The sequence below is a fragment of the Macrotis lagotis genome, chromosome 7 (assembly GCF_037893015.1).
Source record: "Macrotis lagotis isolate mMagLag1 chromosome 7, bilby.v1.9.chrom.fasta, whole genome shotgun sequence".
Classification (NCBI taxonomy): domain Eukaryota; kingdom Metazoa; phylum Chordata; class Mammalia; order Peramelemorphia; family Peramelidae; genus Macrotis; species Macrotis lagotis.
The window spans coordinates 69,418,135-69,436,919 of record NC_133664.1 but is presented as its reverse complement, the minus strand read 5'-3'; the positions used below and the strand labels follow the sequence as shown (position 1 = coordinate 69,436,919).

At 37.6% G+C, this 18,785-nt stretch overlaps 1 protein-coding gene across 19 annotated transcripts in view; it reads right to left on the bottom strand.

Moving 5' to 3' along the window:
* The window catches only part of SVIL (supervillin), a 179,887-nt gene that overhangs the window by 123,744 nt on the left and 37,358 nt on the right, over nucleotides 1-18,785 (bottom strand). The window contains exon 1 of one of the 19 annotated variants that reach the window (XM_074193077.1): nucleotides 362-18,287. The exons of the other annotated variants lie outside the window; for them this stretch is intronic. Coding sequence (XP_074049178.1) covers nucleotides 362-422 — 61 coding nt within the window. The 5' untranslated portion in view covers nucleotides 423-18,287. Of the gene's footprint in view, nucleotides 1-361; nucleotides 18,288-18,785 lie in introns of those variants that run through there. 19 annotated transcript variants of the gene reach the window in all.

Genomic DNA, 18,785 nt, shown 5'->3' with positions numbered 1-18,785 from the left:
TCTACTTGATCAGAAGTTTAATTATTCAGGGGTCTGCAACTGTCCATGCTGAAAAGCTTTTAGGTAGGAGAAATATTTCTAATTGTGGAAAAATCCTAAAATGCTCATTCCCTAGCCCCCTTCCTCCCAACCCCCAACTCATGCTTTAAATTTAATGCATTTCTAAAATAAACTAATTAAAGAACTTGGATCTTTTTCAAGTATCCTCTGAGAGAAATATAAAGACTACAAAGCTTGCTGGATTCTAATAGCTAGCATTTTGAGGAGAAAGTACTCTCATAAGAGATGTAGCAACAGAGCATTTAGGCAATTAGTGAAAGAAATGACTAACGGGCTTTCTGGAGAATCTCTTGCTGCTTACCTTGCTCCTCAGTGTACTCAATAGCTTCCATAAAGCTGGAGATCCAGGGGTTTCTGAACATGGTGGCCCAAACAAAGGATTCGACTAGCAGCTAATTCTTACCCGGCTACAGCCCTGGGCCCGTCTAAGCAAAATTGTGTTGAGATTTTTCATAGCCCAGGACCAGCGCTGTCAGACACTCACGTCCCGGGGAGCCCAGTAAACGCATAGCAGCGAACTGCAAGCTGCAACAGCTCAAGTCAGTAATCAGATTACAAGGAGAAATTAGGCACATGAATGCTAAAGCAGACTGGATAACAGTGATTGGGAGATTTAGAATATTACCACTTCAAAGCTGAGGCCAAATGACAGCACAAGTTTCTGGCCAAGTAGACAGACCAAAGGCTAACCATCTTCACAGACACCAAAAAGCAATCCCTAGGCTCTCTCCCCAAAATCACACAGACTGTTGGGAGAATGGGAAAGAGGCAGAAACAAAACCATTCCTGGGCTCTTAACTAATAATATTAAATACACCTAATAGGCAGCCAAAAAGAACAATGAAAACTTCAAGATAGATGGGCAGCAGATGAATGAAATTGTGAGGAAAAGACAGATAGGAGAACAAGCCCAAAAAATGTTCATCTTCGATAGGTGTTTAGTAGGTTTCCTCTTATACTTGTCCTTTAAACCGCCCCCATTTGTTTTGAGTTCCAGTTCATTTAAAGCACAAGTATGGTAACACTACTATAACACAACGTGAAGGTAAAAATCACTAATAGAATTTGAGGCTAAGAGCTGGAAGGACCTCTAAGAGCATCCAGGAAAACCGTGATTTTATAGATGAAGAAGCTTGAGAAGTAGACAGGTTAAAACACGCTGCCCATGGTCAGACTGTGGCAGAGTTAGAGCTATGTTCTCAGGATCCAAGTCTGATGCCAATCCACTTTTTAAAGAATCCCTCTGTTTCTACCCATGCTTAGATCTTGAGCAGTTATAGCCTATGAATTCATTCAATCTACTTTAAATTTAACACATATAACCTGGGAAAGACCTGTCTTTTAAGAGGCCATGGTCTTGGAGCAGCGAACTGGCCCTGGAGTCAGGAGGATCTGGGTTCAAATCCAGCCTCAGACACTTAATACTTCGTGCATGACCTTGGGCAAGTCACTTAACCCTGTTGCCTTGGAAAATAAAAAAAAAGGTCAAGATCTCCCATTGCATCCAGGACCATCTCCAGTTTGTCCTGATCCATATCTGGACACTGAACCCAACTGGCTCTGGATGTGACTTAACACAGCACCAAGCCCGTCCCCCCTACATCCAATTCATATGCTTGTCATGGTCTCAACCTCTGATTGACAAGATCTTGAAGAACAAAAGACAAACATCAATCAACCTCTTTGCAAAACCTCAGCATGAGGCAGGTAGAGGACACAGTGAAAAGGTGTGACAGCTGAGCTCAAATCCAGCCTCAGGCCCTTATTAGCTCTGGGACTTTGGGCAAGTCATTTAACCTCTATAGCCTCAGTTTCCTTGCCTATAAAGGAAAGATAATAATAGCACCTCCCTCATAGTATTATGAGGATAAAAGAGATATTTGTAAGGCACTTGGTTAATCTTAAGTTAAATGCTAGTTATTGTTACTATTCTTAATATGCAGCACAATATTATCAGTTGGCTCTTCATTTCAACTTGGCATTCCTTCTCATTGTCTTTCTATCTCCTTTGTCCACAGTGGGCTGTTCCAAACTCCTCTCTCAAGGAAATAGTTCCATATGATAACAAAAGACAGTCTCCTCCTTCAATAAGCAGGGCCATCCATGTGGTTGCCCTCAACTAACCTCCTCCCTTCCTCAAAGCTTCAACCCAACAACCAACTCTCATTTTTCTTCTGCTCTCTAAGAATCTAATCCTTTTATAGGCATCCTTGAATTTACTCTCATCCATCTTTTCTGGGTTCCTACTTGAGCAATTATTTCCCACCCCCAAGGCATCATAAATTATTCTTGCCTGGAATTCTCTCCCTCTTTATTTCTGCCTTTCGGATGCCTTGATTTCTCTCAAGAAACCTTTTCTGAACCCCCCTTAATATTAATCCCTTCTCTTTTATTGATCATGAGTAATTTATTCTCCATCTCAATATTGATAGTCTCTACTATCTGCCAAGTGCTGGTGAATGGGTTTGTAATCTATATGGTGAGCTCTTGTTTGTACACAGTTATTTATATGCTGTCTCCCCCTTAGAGAAGTATTGTTGTTGCTGTTGCAGATGTTCTGCCAGTCTTTGCATCTCTGGTGATTACACTGGCCCATATGCTAGGTGCCTATATGCTTGTTGACTGATTGATTTTCATTTCATCCTCCTATTCAGAAATGTTCTAAGGCTTTCTGTAACCTCTTTGGATAAAAATAAAAACTTTTGGTTTACTATTTAAACCCTTACACAATCTGACATTACAGTTTTAGAGATCCCCTTCATATACTTTTCAGTATAATCAAATCAACCAGTTAGCTATTTGCTGAGCTCAACATTCCATTTCCCACCTCCATGTCTTTGCTTTAAGTAGTTCTCTTGTTGAGGATGTATTCCATTGTCACCTCATAGAATTCCCAGAGGAATTCCTCAAAAGCAGAGCTTGCATGTTACTACACTTCCCAATTCTCTCCAACTTAAAATCTGTCTCAATTTATTTGAATGTCTTCGATTCTCTGAATTACATATAAATTCTATCAAGGCAGAAATTATTTTTTCTTTTTTTAATCCCTAGTACCTACCATTGACTTGCCACATAAGTTTCTAATGAATATATACAGTAAAATTGGTTTCAAATACACTAGAATGTTCTTAATCCCATTTTTTTTACTTCTAAACTCTTGAAAAAGTTGTCTATATCCCATAACTCCACTTTTCACTTTCCATTCTCCTTTCTAAATTCTGGTTTCCATCTCCACTATTCTATTAAAACTCCTATCTCTAAAATTATTTAATCATTTCCTAATCATTAAGTCAAAGGGTCTTTTCCCCAATCTTTTTCCTCTTTCATATTATTGCAAAATATGTCTTTTTCCTTCTAGGCCATGGATGAGAAACCTTTTTTTTTTTTTTTTTGCCGAGAGTCATCTGGATATTTATAACATCATTCTCAGGACATAACAAAATTCCCTAATTCACCTATGTGACTCTTTCTCATCTGTTAAAATGACTATTTCCCCAGGAGTTTGAATTCTCTTGTTTTTCTTCCCATATTCTTCCCTTGGAATCTAATTTTTTCATTCTCAGACAGTTAATTCTCACTTTCATGCAGGTTATGGCCATGCAGGTAAGCCCTCTCCAGACTGCTATCTCTACTTGTCCATGGTCTACTATGTTTCCCCCCAACCTCTTCCTTTTTCTGATCATCATTTCTCATCCCCTCAGTCATCCACATTTGAAACCTTTTACTCTTCTCCCAATTCAATGAAATTCCACAAATATTTGCCAAGTAACTTCTGTATTCTAAGTATAATGATCAAAAATAGAAATGAAACACAGACTCTACTTTTAGAAGGGTTAAAATCTAAAGGAAATCTAAGAAAAAGGAGGATCATGGAGTTATGGCAAGTAAAATACATATGAAGACAGGAGAGAGTATGATGAGATTGTGCTCCAATCTCCCTCTTGCAATTTGTCAAGGAATAAATGCATGCTGTTACCCCCCACACACATACTCTCTCTCTTTTCCCCTCTCCGTCTGGATTTGGATAAAGATATTTAGGTTTGAATTCTGACTTTTCTAACCAGTTATAACAGGCACCAGTTTGGAAAGCTCACTTCACATCTAAGGACTTCAGTTAGCTCAAATGGAAAACCACTGGGTTCAATGAAATGGTCCTTGCTAACACTACAAAATATGATATTAAGAAAATGACTTCATATATGCCGGTAGCAGCCTACCTCATTTGGATGAAGAATTTAATTCAATAAGTATTTACTGACTGCCCACTATTTACCAGATACTCTGTTGGCAAATAACATGAGTAGCATCCATAATGGTTTTGACTACTAACTTATCATGTCATCCTGGAAAAAAAAATTGAAGCCATGAGAAAAGACTAACGAAGGAACCTGACTAGCTCAGTTGGAAACCGCATTTCAAGGGCTGATAAGGAATGTTTCTTGTCTTCTTTTCTTTTTTTTTCCCAATGGTTCAGGTAGAGGGGTATATTTAGGGTGAAAGCAGTTGATTCTGGCAGAAAATTGTGAGATATGACAAAATAATTCAACATCACTCCCACTCTTGTACCCTTGCTCTGGAAAATGACAATGTTTTGGCAGAACTGATCACAACCTGAATAAACAATGTTTCCTTTCAATTATTGTTAAGTCTTTCATTCATTTCTGAGCAATATGCATTTTGATGAAATTCCAACACAGAAAAAAATCTGACTATTCTGTTAAAGTTTGATGGGATGAGACTTTATCTGAATTATTTTCTTTTAACCCTCTTAGTTGCTGTGTGCTAAAGAAATAAAAGTGAGCAGCAGATTTAAATGCACTCAAAACTGTCATAAGGAATTATTATTGAAAGCAGCCCAGCTCCTGCCAATATTACTCCAAACTATGGCTATATCACTTAATCTCCCTGTCTTGGAATCTTTATCCAAAGGAAAAACATAGTAATCTTGTGGACAAAGTTACATTATATGCAATAGACCATTTCCAAGCAGTTTGATGTTATTACAAAAAAAGAAATATGAGCTCCTACAGAGAATGAGTGCCTCCAAACCTATTGACACTCACCTGTATCCTAAAACCTTCAATTTAAACAAAAAAAGAATTTGAAGGAAAAATTTGAGGCTTCTCTCAAAATCAGAAGAGAAAACATGTCACAAATCTAGTATGTCAACATATTTCCCTGCTAATAAAAAAAACTACCAGCTTAATGCAGGCAAATGGGGGACACAAAATTCATTATCATTGGGTTACTAAGTAACATTTATGTTTTCCATTTTGAAGAAACTAGATAGCATTCAGATTTATCAGAATACTTTAGAGAAAGCATTTCAAAGGACTCATTTTTTTAAAAAAATGTTTTAATCATCAAAATTAGCAAAATAATTTACTATGAAAATTGCTAGGGGTGGATCTAGAAAATAATTTCCTTATATAAGACTTTTAAGAGTCAATGATTTCCCTCTGAGATGAAAGGCCAGAAAGAGGAGACTGGGCATAGGTTGAGGGATGCTCATCAGGATTTGAGCAGAGTGGAGGAGGTGAGACATATCATCTTAAGAGAATCAGCTGCTCTGGTGATCAAGAGATGCTCCTAAAACTCTTTTTTAAACCAATGCAGATCAGTTACTGCTTCTTAGTTTACAGTTTTAGAGGCTGTCTAAGGGCACCAAGAGAGTAAGTAATAAGTCAAGGGCTATAGAGGACTCAGATCTTCCCAGCTCTAAACAAGCTCTCCATTCACACTGACTTCAATACAGCTACAGTGTGTCTCAGTATAACTCCTGCTGGTTATTTATTACTCTTTTTAAGATTATATACAATTGAGAGCAGAGACTTTGGTTCCCTAAAGCCACTCAGATTCATTTAAACTACTGTTGTTACATAGTGATAAAATATCAAAAAGTTCCAAAGTGATTAAAGAAACTACAGCATAAAGCTTTTCTTAAAGAAAACAGTCTTCTTTCTCACTTTCTAGATCTTTTTTTTTCTTCCTTATTATCACCTCATCTCTCCTCCTCCAAAGCAAACTAGATAGCCCTTAAGAGAGGAAATGATGTTTTAGACTTCTTTGTATTCCTCATACCATCTGGGGAAAAAGTCAATACATAACAAGTGCTCAAAAATACTTGCTGAATTAATGCAACCTGAGTATTATATAAGCCTTTGATCTTTTACTTCTTGATTACATAACATTTTCCAACAGGTTTTTTGGGGGGGGAGGGGAGTGGACTATACTTCCCCTCTGTTCACTTGTGAAATGAAGTCATTGAATATCAAATTATGTTACATTAGTTTGGAAAAATGTTGAATTTTTCAAAATACTTCTCTCCTGCATCCTCCTCTGGTACATAAAGCACATCAGCTTTCTTTTGACCTATCTGCTTAATGTCCATCATGACCAATGGAAGCCAATGAATTCCCATTGGGCAGCTCTTTTGTTCCTCTCACTAAGAGCCTATCAACTTCCATTCTACTTACCTTTAACTTCTTTACTAATTCTGGTTTAATTTTATGAAGGATTTTAATACCTGTGTGGATTGGTTTCTCTGGAACCCTGTGATCCCTAGACAAAAAAATCACATATTACATTCCAATAGCACCTGTAAAGCTTCCTCCTGAAGACTGGGTGTACGGTATTTTCCTGAGTCATAAGGACTCTGAGACCTGTAAAAATGACTCCCGAGATACCCAAAAAATTAAAGTATAAATTAACTAAATGGTGATTAAAGAAATTGGTGAAATTTATGGCAAATAATGGTTAAGAAAAACAGAGATGAAAGCTCATACTGGCATTGTGATCTTCCTTGGTAGAAGAGACCCATATTTGCCCCACATGCAGTTTTCTATTGTCCTTTGGTTGGGTCAGTTTGACATAACAAAATGTTGGACTTGGCGTCAAGAAGATCTAGGTTTTAATAATGTTTTAATAATGTTTAATAATGTTTTGGGTAGAAATTGCATGGGTCTCAGTTTACTCGATTGTAAAATAAAGGAGTTCAGCTTAATGACCCTGAAGGTCTCATTCAGCTCTAAATCTATTATCCTACAGAGAAGGTCCATAGTGATGAAAATAATAGATGCAGCAAATTCCAGAATGCCAAAAGACTGAAAATAATTTCTACCTCATCCTGAACTTAGATCAATAGACAAGTTCATTTCCTAAATGGATAAAACAAAAAGAAGATACAACTAGCAGTTTCCTGAACACTAAGTTCCTAGCATAGATTTCCTTTTCTAAAGGGCAAAGAGGTGAGAGGACATATTTTGGAAAGAGGAATGCATGGGGCAGGGAGGGGAAAAGAAATGAATGTGGACAGAATCATAAAATTTGAAATTAATGGTATGTAACCTTAAGTATAAAAGAAGGCAATTCCAATTATTCCAAATACTACTAGTATTTTACAAGAATGAAAAAAAGCAATTTGAATATATGTATTTTCCAGTTCCTAAAGGTAGTAAAGTCAAAAGACATGTGTTAGCCATAGAATATTATGGCACAAAACCTTTTGGGGTTGGTAGCCTAGCTCCATGGTGAGGTGAAATGGTGGTGAGGTGAAATGGTGGTGATGTTCTGATGGCACAGCTTCTTAGTACAGCACAAAACATTTGAAGAGCTCCTGTATTGGGAATCAGTGGGAAACAACCATCAATTGGAAGTAGAAAAAGTACAGGGAGAAGACTTTTTAGTAAAAAAAAAAAATGATGAGAAAGTGGTACAGATTCAGATAGAAGAAAGTACCTTTTAAAAAATTCACAGAATCGGATGCTAGGTGGTGCAGTGGATAGAGCACCAGCCCTGGAGTCAGGAGTACCTGAGTTCAACTCTGACCTCAGTCATCTAATAATTACCTAGCTGTGTGGCCTTGGGCAAGCCACTTAACCCCATTTGCCTTGCAAAAAAAAAAAAATTCACAGAATAAAAAGCTCCCAAACATGAGATGGCAAAACTTGCACATGTTTCATCACAAAAGTGCGTATCAGCTGAACAAACCAGCATTGGAAAGTGAAAACAAAATCCCAAAGAGGTAACCAGACCCACTCCTAATGGGCATCCATGCTGTCACATTAAGAGACCCTGGGGGCCTCTGGGAAAGCTGACTGACCAGTACTTAACCTGAACTTCCCAGTAAAGCATGATGCCACTGCCAGACTCTAGTTAGCAACTCCCTGCTCAATTGTTTCCATTCTTTTGAAATATGGGCAAAAACTTGACAGGGCTAGCAAGACATTGCTCCCTGAAGATTAAGGTATTGATTGTATGTATGTATGTCTGTTACAGAAAAAAGATGTTCCCTGACTTTGTACATTATCTGCCAATGAATTTCAAAAATTAAAAAGTGTCAAGAGACATTTCAAAGGTTACTATAATTTACCAAAATCTCTACATGTGAAGAATATATATTTTTACTGTTCAGTTCAAGGTAGGGGTGTGTGTGTGTGTGTGTGTGTGTGTGTGTGTGTGTGTGTGTGTGAAAATTCTTTTTATGGTTATAAGTGATATTCTCATTTTTGTTACTGGATTTTATTTATGCATGTACATTCCTAAAATGGGGGTAAACTGTCCCACATTAGATAATCCCTCCAGTGGGAAACACATTTAATCCTTTTTGTTTCCCATTTATCACGTTATACAATAAATTCCAGATTCCCAATTTTAGCATAATCTTCTTCCTGTGTGGACCATGAAATGCTTTGTGCATTTGGGATAGTGGTGATATTTTGGACAAGTCTGCAAATAAAATCTTTTGTTGTATCACCCCATAAGGTAATCTAAACCAGGCCAAGTATGTGGAGACATGAAAAAAACATTTTCTGCAAAAAGTGTTATTGCAAGTCTACAGTTATTTCAACATTCAGTGTGGTGAAAGGATATTCCCATGCCTTGCTGCATGGGAATAGTCTTTAAAAAAAAAAGAAAAAACTTACAATACTCCCTCTAAAAATTTTTCCTCATATTTAAAATGCATGCATGATATTGTATTAAAAACATTTCAAAGGGAAAACTACCTTGCTTCCCAGCATAATATGCAAACCAACTTTAACTATAATTAATGATTCTTAAAAAGATTCAGTTACCTGAGATCTCTCTCAGGAAGGGAGACACCCAAGAATGCCAAATCAAAGAAAATAATAAAGAGTCAACCCTCCATTAACACTTATAATTTGAAAGATGACAAGTTAAATCATGCAAAGCTGAACATTTATCCTAAAATGCTTGATCATCCTTAACAATAAAGCAACTGGGACAGCTAGGTGGTGCAGTGGATAGAGTACCAGCTCTGGAGTCAGGAGGGCCTGAGTTCAAATCCAGTCTTAGACACTTAATAATTATCTAGCTGTGTGACCTTGGGCAAGTCACTTAACCCCATTGCCTTGCAAAAATAAAATACAACAAAAAAAGAACAAAAAAACCCAATAAAGCAACTGTTGGGTCTGTCTTGGACTGTGGAGTTAGATGGCTAGAGGACCAAAAGCTGCAATAGGGTGTAAAAGTGACAACTATTTCGAAGGAAATGTAATGGCATCACACACACCTAACCGGAGATGGGAGGTATAAATGGCCTATTTGGTTAGGTGTCTGCTCCTATGGAATAGCCAACAACCTTTACTAATGACACCACTAACAACAGATTGATGAAAGGTGAAGAATTCAGGTATGCTACTACCTCTTACTTCATAAAAGTGTAATTAATACAGGTCTAAGATCAATTCCTTGAGTAGGCTTAGGAACACTAATTTCAATGAGTACTCAAAGGATGGAAATTTTTATGGAGTAGGACATTTGTCATGTGCCAAAAGGACTCAGGCTAGAAGACCTATCTTGAAAACACAGGCAAATACACTTGCTCCTTTGTGGGGAACAAGAGGCATCTGAATTCAGACAAGTCTTTTGACATATCCTCTTTCGTCTGCTCCAATGAAACAAAACATTACCCAAAATTTGAGATCAAGGGTCATATGAAAAAATGAATTGAAAGGGATTGAGTGGATCAGAATGAGATGGAAGCTTTCCCTTACTTCCCTCATTTCCATTAGCTTTCTAGAAATTCCATTCTTATGGGGGGGGAGATAGATTCATAGTCTTAAGAATACATCAATGAAGTGCTAAGTTATGCATTATGATCAACAAACTGCTCCCCAGGCTACCTTTATAAAAGTGTTCTATTGATTGGCTGAGGGAAATAAAAGAATAAGATAGAATGAAAAGCTTCAGTGCTCTTTTTAAGCCCATATTTGAGCATAGCAATTTAAAACTTACTAAAGCACCAACAGGAAATAGTCAGAGCTTCTTATTTGCAAAGGAAGAAGAAAATGAAAGCCCAGAGTAAGCAGATGAAATGCCCAAGTTCACAAAACTCATAAGTATCAGCCCAAAACTAGAATCCAAGACAACCCATTCTAAAATTCTTCTGTGTAATTCCTCTTCCAGTGTTTCTATTTTTTTTTCTGTTACAAATACATCAAACGTCAAGAAATAGTGCTTGGGAAATACTTTGTTACTTTAAGTCTTTCCCTTTTAACAATTGTCTTAATCATTCTGTAGGGTTTCTAAAATAACTTGAGACATGGTTTTATAGGACTTCCCTCCCCACTGGTCTATTAAAAGAGAACCCCCCAAATATAAAAAGGAATAAGGGAAATATCATTATTTCCTTAGTAAAGTCTAAATGCTAACAGTACTGTGTTTTCTCTTACCTCCCTGAACTAATCTCCAGCTTTCAAATCACATGGAAAACTATGTCTGCAAATGAAAATTCTAAGTGCAAATCCATCTCATCACAACACACGCTAATGAATGTGCCAGTACTGGGTCATGTCTCCCTGGGTTTGGACTCTGGCTCCCAGCAGCATGTTAGGTTTAGCTGCCATCCGGTGCTGCTTGTCCCCAGACGCCAATCTCAGCTACTTGCCTAATATGGCAATGTACAAGTTGACTGGCTGGCTTATAGGTCATCCAGTGTTTACCTTGCAAGCTGTGAGCTTGCAAGACACCAGGGAACCTACCTTTTGGCAGAGAAGGGATTATCCATTGCCAAAAACTCTAAAAGGCTTTACTGTGAAGATATTTACATCATAATAGAAAATTTGGGGTTTGCAGTGATGAGCCAGACAGCAGCCACATATTCCCAGTTTAAGGCTTAGGCTGAGAAAGAAATCTTAATTGCAGCAGTGACCTAGAACATATTAGGTGATTAAGGCAAATCTCCCCCCCCCCCATTTTTTCCAGCTTTAATACAGAATTTGCACAAAGTCACATCTTTGAAGGAGTTCACTTAATATGCAAAATACATTCTCAAGCTTCCTCGACTTCAAAATAGCAAAGTACGAACTTCCAAATTAATCCTCTGGTTACATGATCGCAAGTGATCCCTCTGGTCAGATACAATCTACATGATTTCAGCATCCCAAATGGTAGAATTTGTGCCAGTCAATAAATAAAATAAATTTAACTTTCCAGCCAAAAGTACAGATTGTTGGCTTGAGTATGCTTGAGGGAAAAAACCCATTATTTTTTTTCCTTTTTAAAATTCCATTAAAGTCCAGACACAGAGCCTCCCAAAGCTCACCCCCCCCCAGCACTTTACATATAAGGAGGACAGTTGTGCAGAGATTAATTGCTAGCTCATTTATCACTGTACAAATCTCTCTCACTTTTGTCCATTTTCCTATTGTCATTCAAAAGACTTTCCACTGGCATGACTTCACCAGAATATGATACTTCCCAAATGAATTTTAAACACTACCAGCCTCTCAGGTCCTTTGTTTTTTTTTAAACAATAGACTGGTGAGATCGAAACATAGCAAAAACTGGAGGGAATAGAGGCAAAAAACTAAATACTAATGATTTTAAGGACAACAAATAATCTTGTTTTTTAGTGGTCCCAAATTAATCTCATGTTCACAGTCTGTCCTTCCTGATGACCAAAATGCTCCCTTTCTCCAGGTATCATTTTTGATTGCTTACAAAAGATAAAAAGCTAAAAAAGCTAAAAAAAAAAAGATAAAAAAGCTAAAAGACTTGCCCAAGTTAACACTATTTGCTCAATAAATGAATTCACTGATTGACTAGTAATACGGATGTATTACTAATGAATGGGATTTCTGGGCATATGAAATTAGAGCTGCAACAAAAGCTTACTATGTGCATGTATGTGTATATATGTGTGTGTACATTTATTTTTAAAATCATGAAATTCTATTTACTACACATGTAACACTGCTCTATGCAACAATTTAAAATATCCAATCCAATATCAAGATTTTTCTCTGGTATGATCAAGTAAAATGGGATCAAAAAATGTAATAGAGTATCTAATGCTAGTCCTTTATTTCTACTTAATGTAATCTTTTAAGTAAAATTGTTTTTAGAAAAGAAAAGTTGCCACCTAAGATGATATTTTGCCTACTTCCTCTACAGAAAGTTGTAAGGAGAACCAGAGAGTAGACTAGTCTCACTTATGACACATACTGTGATCCTCAATGTTCTAGGCTGGTAGAGGGAGTCCCTAGGAGCTCCTCATACCAGGAAACCTCATTCCTGACCCTTCACCTAGCATAGAAAGAAACCAGCTTCCTGTGGAAGGTCATGTCCAGAGGCTGCTGCAGCAGAGCTAAGATTAGCCCCTAGATAGTAATTCTAATAACAGTTGACAAATATAGTATTTTCCTGTTTATAAAATACCATATACACATAATCACATTTGACCCTTGTGGCAAACTTATCAAGTGTTACTCCTGTTTTTACAAATGGTCACACAACCTCAGGAATAGTTTTAAGCCAGATCTCTGGGGATTCCAAGACAAGCTCTCTTCCCCTACCTCATCCTTTCCCACAGACCCCATCTGAGACACTGAAATGGTTGGAACGCCAGCTGGGGACCCTCAAGTTGCAGGCAAAGTGGTAGGGAGGGTCCACATGTGGTAAACAGGTGCAGAAAGCATTTATTCAGTGGGCTGTGGGCTCTGCCAACTGGAAGGGGACGGGGGAGGAGTTCACATACCAGATTTTTCTTTTAAAACTGAATCAAAAGAAAACTGCAACACTACACAAGAATAGCTCTGAAGTTTTCATTTTAGAGCAAAAACACATCCCAGTTCCCAGTAAGCTACACCTAAATGGCTTTCATTGGTTAGTAAAATTAAAAATAAATCAAGAAATAAACATTCTTCCTCCCACAGTGTAAACCCACCCAAGCTGCCAGTTGTGTCCATTATTCAAGGTCTGCTTATCTAGTCTGTGCATCCCTCCAGTTTTTGCTTCTTCTCTCCGGGAGCCACGACCCTTTTGACTGCTTCCTCACTCATTAGCACCTCCTCTGAGAGAAAGCAGGGGGAAAGGGAAGGAGGTGAGACCATGCAGCCAACTAAAATTGAAATGGGCAGTTTTTGCCAACTGGCTCTACCTGCTAATGGGTCTGAAGGAAGAAGGATTGAAACTAGGAGTGAGCATGAAGATCTGGCCATCATGTTGGCACTTAATTGAACTCTATTATTTCAGTTCCATGTGGGCTGTCATTTTAACAGGGGCAGCAGAAAAAAAGAAAGTCATTCTAAAAATAGTATCTATAAGATCTTCAGGATCTACAATTCATAGTTTCATGTTTATTAAGAAAGTAAAAAATAAAATTAGTCAAAGGGAAACTATTCTTCCTTTCTCCCTGTTTCTCTCACCCCAAATACATTCTAAAAGAACTTAAAAAATGCTTTATTTTCTCACTAGAATTTCTTATGTCAAAAGCTAGGTCTCCAATATCATTAGGATCTAAGACAGTTCTGAAGTTATATATTGAGTCAATATCCAAAACCATAGCTATTTGTTTTTGTACCTGAAGCAATTTGGGGGTGATGGAGGGATACTTATCTGAGACATGGCAACTTTGGGAGAGAAAACATGCAGAGCACACTAGAAGGTTTTCGAGTTGTGAAGTATTCCCTGCCTTATCATTTTCAGAACCTGCTCGATTCTTCCATCATGGGACAAAGCCCCAACTGTCACATTCCAGTTATGGCACTGTCCATAAGTGAACATTGCAAAGATGAACACTTGGAGCACTCAGCAATCCATCTATCATCTCTTGCTTTTGATACCAGAGCAGTCTAGTTTCTTTCTAGTCATGTAATTAAAAAACAAAACTAAATTGGGGATAAAAGTGAAAAAAGCTATATTAAAAACACCAGTTAGCAAAGGATACAAAGTAAATACAAAGGTATTTACTAAAGCAGCATGACTGCCATTGATTTGTATCCCTCATTACCAGCACTGATATAATGCTTTTTGTTCTTCCCTTTCCATAGTAATTGTGGAGTGTGTACTTGGGGACCCCTGGTGTATTTAGATCTTCATTACAGAGACCTCATCGGATAATCTAACAGCCTCTGACCCTGAGTAGCTTCCAATGGGCACATGAGAAACCCGGGTAGAATTGAAAATAGGAATGGGGAATGGCACTGTGGACAAGATGAGGTCTGTCACTCCAGCCTACTTATTCATGTGTGTTGCAAAATATTTCACTTGGTTAATACATGACATGAGAATGCGGCATTGGGAATGCACGATTTCCATTTCACCAGAGGATTTGATTAGATGGTCAGACACCAGGTAAAAAATTGGTCAGACCTGAAACTCCCTAATAAAGCAGAGTTCAGTGAATTGGGGAAGAAAATAGTGGGTCAGAGAGAGAAAGAAAAATTCTACAAACTTAGGGTCCTAGGGAACATAGATTGAGGTAATAAAGTCCTTAAGACATACAGGGTCAGACACTGAACTTCATTTAGTTTCAGTTAGTTCATCTGTGAAATGGAAGTAAAGACTAGTGTCTCCTTCACCAAGTTTTTGGGAGTTCAAAGAAAACATTACATGAAAAGTACTTTCCCAGCTTTAAAACACTATCTAAATGTTAGCTGCTATCATCTAGTCCAACCTCCTCATTTTATAGATAAGGAGGATAAGCCCCAGAGAAGGTAAGTGACTCACCCAAGGTCATAATGGATAATAGGCAGAAAAAGGATTCAAATTCAATTTCTCCAATTCCAAGTTGAAGCATCTATCTACTCTATTCCATACTACCTCTCATTATTTGATATTTAGAGTAACTGGTGCACAGCGGTGGTGTCTATCATTCAAATAGAAAGTGATTCCTGCAACTGCATAGACTTAGAAAATCACAAATTCGCGTTTCCTATGCTGCATTGGATATCTTGGTAAGCATTTATTTCCCAATTATGTTTCAATCTGGTTCAGGCCCATCCAAAAATTTTGTAGGTGTTCCTCCAGCTGTTTGACCTTTCTGGTGTACAGTATTAGAAATTTGAAATATAAAAAGTACTAAGGGTGGAGATGGAAGAGGATAGTTTAGTGATTATCTTTTATCTGTAGTTCCCCATTATTAAACTTTTTAAAATTCATTGTGTCCATTATTAGTGGTAAAATGTAGATTGGCACTTTCTCTGTCAATTAATTACCTTTCTAGAGAGTTGCTTTGAGGCAAGGAAACAGGGCTGAAACAGTGAATATGTGGCAAAGCAGGGCTTGGATTCCATTCTTCCTGACCTTACCACAATGCCTCTATTATATATTTTCCTATATAATTTGTCCTATAGAGCATTTTTTCCACACTTACCTCATTTTACTTGATCCTACCCAATTAAGCACAATTAACATTTAAAGAAAGTTTTTAAAAAAATTATCAATAGTCTTTTACTAGTTTTTTTTTTACTAGTCTTTTACTCATTTACTAGTGAGAATTTTGGGAAATTCTAGGTCATTTATTCATTAATTCAACAAATACTTATTGAGTACTTATAGGCCAGTAAGGGTCATGAAACTAGTATACAAATATAGAATTAAGTGAGATGACAATTGCTTTTTTTAAAGAAATATAAGGTTGTGAGTTTAAGGAAGGAAAAAGCCATATCCAATTGGGATGGCAATAACTAGTGCAATACAACTGGGGCTTTTTCCCCAAGGCTTTTGATTCAGTGGATCCCAACAACTCTCATAGTCCTTCAACTGCATGAAAACAACCAAGATTCGCCTGCTTCCTTGGCTCAGCATGGCTTTGAGCTGTTTTCTTTCACCCCACACAAAAGGACAAAGGAGAAACCACATCTTCCTGATCTTGACCTCATTATGTGTGTAGAAAGGGGGCACCAAAAAGGAGGGCATCCTTAGCTGCTTCTCGTGATAACCAGAAGCATCCTGAAATTATCCTCACTTGTAAAAGCTGCTTGTAAAGTCTTTACTACTGAAGGACCTCTGAAGTAAACATTTCTAGCTGAGGCTCCAAGTTGGGGAGAATTGGGGAAGGCTAGGAGGTAGAAGGAAGCATCTGACCCTGCCATAAAAGGATGGGTGCAATTAGAACTGGATGACATGAGAAGACTGCAAAGGTGGTACAAGGAGTATTCTACACAGAAATAAGCACAAGCAAAGACTTGGAGACAGGCATGGGCCCAAATCCCAACTTGAATCTCTCTAAAGCTATGTGACCATAAGTAAGTGCCTTGATCTCCTTCTGTTTCCTAATCTATAAAATGGGAATGAAAGAATCAGTAGTATCTACCTCATGGAGGCTGTTGAAAGGTTATGCAATCTCCAATGAAACAGTGTATCTTCATAATAAGATTGTAAATTTAGAGACAGAAAAGACTTCTGGAATCAATCTCACTTTACAGATGAAGACTGAAGAACACCCATACTTCAGTTGTTAAATGATGTAAAGATAGGAACAGTTCTCAAGGAAAGAGACTTAGGTCTTAAGGGAAAAAAAATGCTCCGAATCACTACTAATTAGAGAAATGCAAATCAAAATAATTCTGAGATTCTACCTGACACCCATCATAGTATTCAAAGATAACAACAACAAAAAGAAAATGATTAAACATTTGAAGGGCTATGGGGAAATGGCACACTAACTCAACATTGGTGGACTTATGAATAGGCACAACCATTTTAAAAATTGATTTGGAAGTAGATACAAAAGGTTACTACATAGTGCATGTCTTCGTATCCTGAATACTGTTAGTAGGGCTATAAGAACAAAAAAATTTAAAAATGCGTAAAAATCTTTATAGCAGTTCATTTTTTTTTGTGACAAAATCCCTGTAAAATAAAGGGATGGTCATTGGCTGAGGAATGACCAGGGAAGGGCTGGAGCCAATTTTATCTGGCTCTAGAGAGCAAATTATTAAAATTTCAATGTGAGCATTTATACTTTGAAAATCAGCAAAGGCTACAAGTCATGGCTTGATCTATAGTTTTGTTGAATGTCTAGACTTCAGAAAGTGAGGAAGAAAATGTTAATAATAAAGATTAAACTGAAAACTAGGTTGAGGGGCACTAGGTGGCATAGTAGATAGAGCACCAGCCCTGGTGTTAGGACCCTTACTAGCTTATATGACCCTGAACAAGTCACTTAAAAGTAATTGCATCCAAAAATAAAGTAGAGTGAATATTTTTGAGGGAACTGATTATTAAACATTTACCAGCACATTCCTAGGAATGGCATGTTATATAAATGCAATGGAGTATCATTTTCCTTTCAGAAATTAGGAAGTAAAAAAAGTCAGTTAAAGGCTGAACTGATATGGAGACAAAGCAATTTATACTGTTTTATCATCATTATGGAAAGGCCTTTTACAAGTTAATGAAGAAAGAAATATGTAGAATGAGAACAATTTGTATGGATAAGAATATCACTGTAAAAATAAGCAACTCTGGAAGTTTTAAGAATTACAGACAATAAAATAGTAGTTTGTGATTCCAGAGAACAGATGATGAAATATGCTTATCTACCTCCTGGCAGAGGTGATAGATTTAGGGGGTAGAATGAAATATAAATATTTTTGCATACTGTCAATGAGGAATTTGTTTTGCTTGACTATATTTGCTACACTAAGCTTATTTTTCTTTTCTTTTTCAATGGAATGGGAGTGGGGTAGATACAAAAGAAAACAGATTTCTGTTAATTTTTAAAAGAGGTATGAGGTGTGTGTGAGTTTGTGTGTATGTGGGTATGCAGGGTGCTACAGAGGCCACTGAAATCATCTTAGGGCAGAAGGATAAGGATAAGGACTAGACCTGGGATTTCATCAGAATGAGAAGTATTTTAACTTCAGCAACCTTTTCACCCTGGTAGATGCCTTCCCCACTATTTCCCTGAGACCGTTTCACTGGAGGATTCTTTGCCCAGCTGCTGGCTTTTCTCATCCTTCCTTTTATTCATCAGTTTCTCCAGGTTCTGTCTGTCTCCCCCCCCCCCACTCCCTGCCCCCCCAACCTCCCCCCCCTCAATACTTAGCAGGGACCTGGATATGAGTATTTAGTAAAGAAGTAAATAATAAATAATAGATTAACTACCAATCAGTTTCTAGGGAGCCAACCCCTTGACTGTCCAGGGAAAAGGAGAAGCAAGTAAGCAGTTAGGACTGTTTGCCAGAGGCCTCAGACATACCAAGTTCTCCCCTTCCCCCCAACTGAGTTTAAAACCCCAGGCCCAAGAATTCCAGTTAAGGCACTACACAGACACATAAAACTGCCTGGTATTTGAAGTATGTTTTGTATGACAGTGAGACATAGAGGCTCAGTCTGTAGAAGGTAGCAGGCTAGCCTCAAAAAGAGTGTGACTGATGCCCTTTTGTCTGCCTGCTTCTCCCAAGAATCAATGCTCAATTGCATTTTGCAAGGAATTGATGTCTGAGCCTGCACCATGGCTTTCCACATTTTAA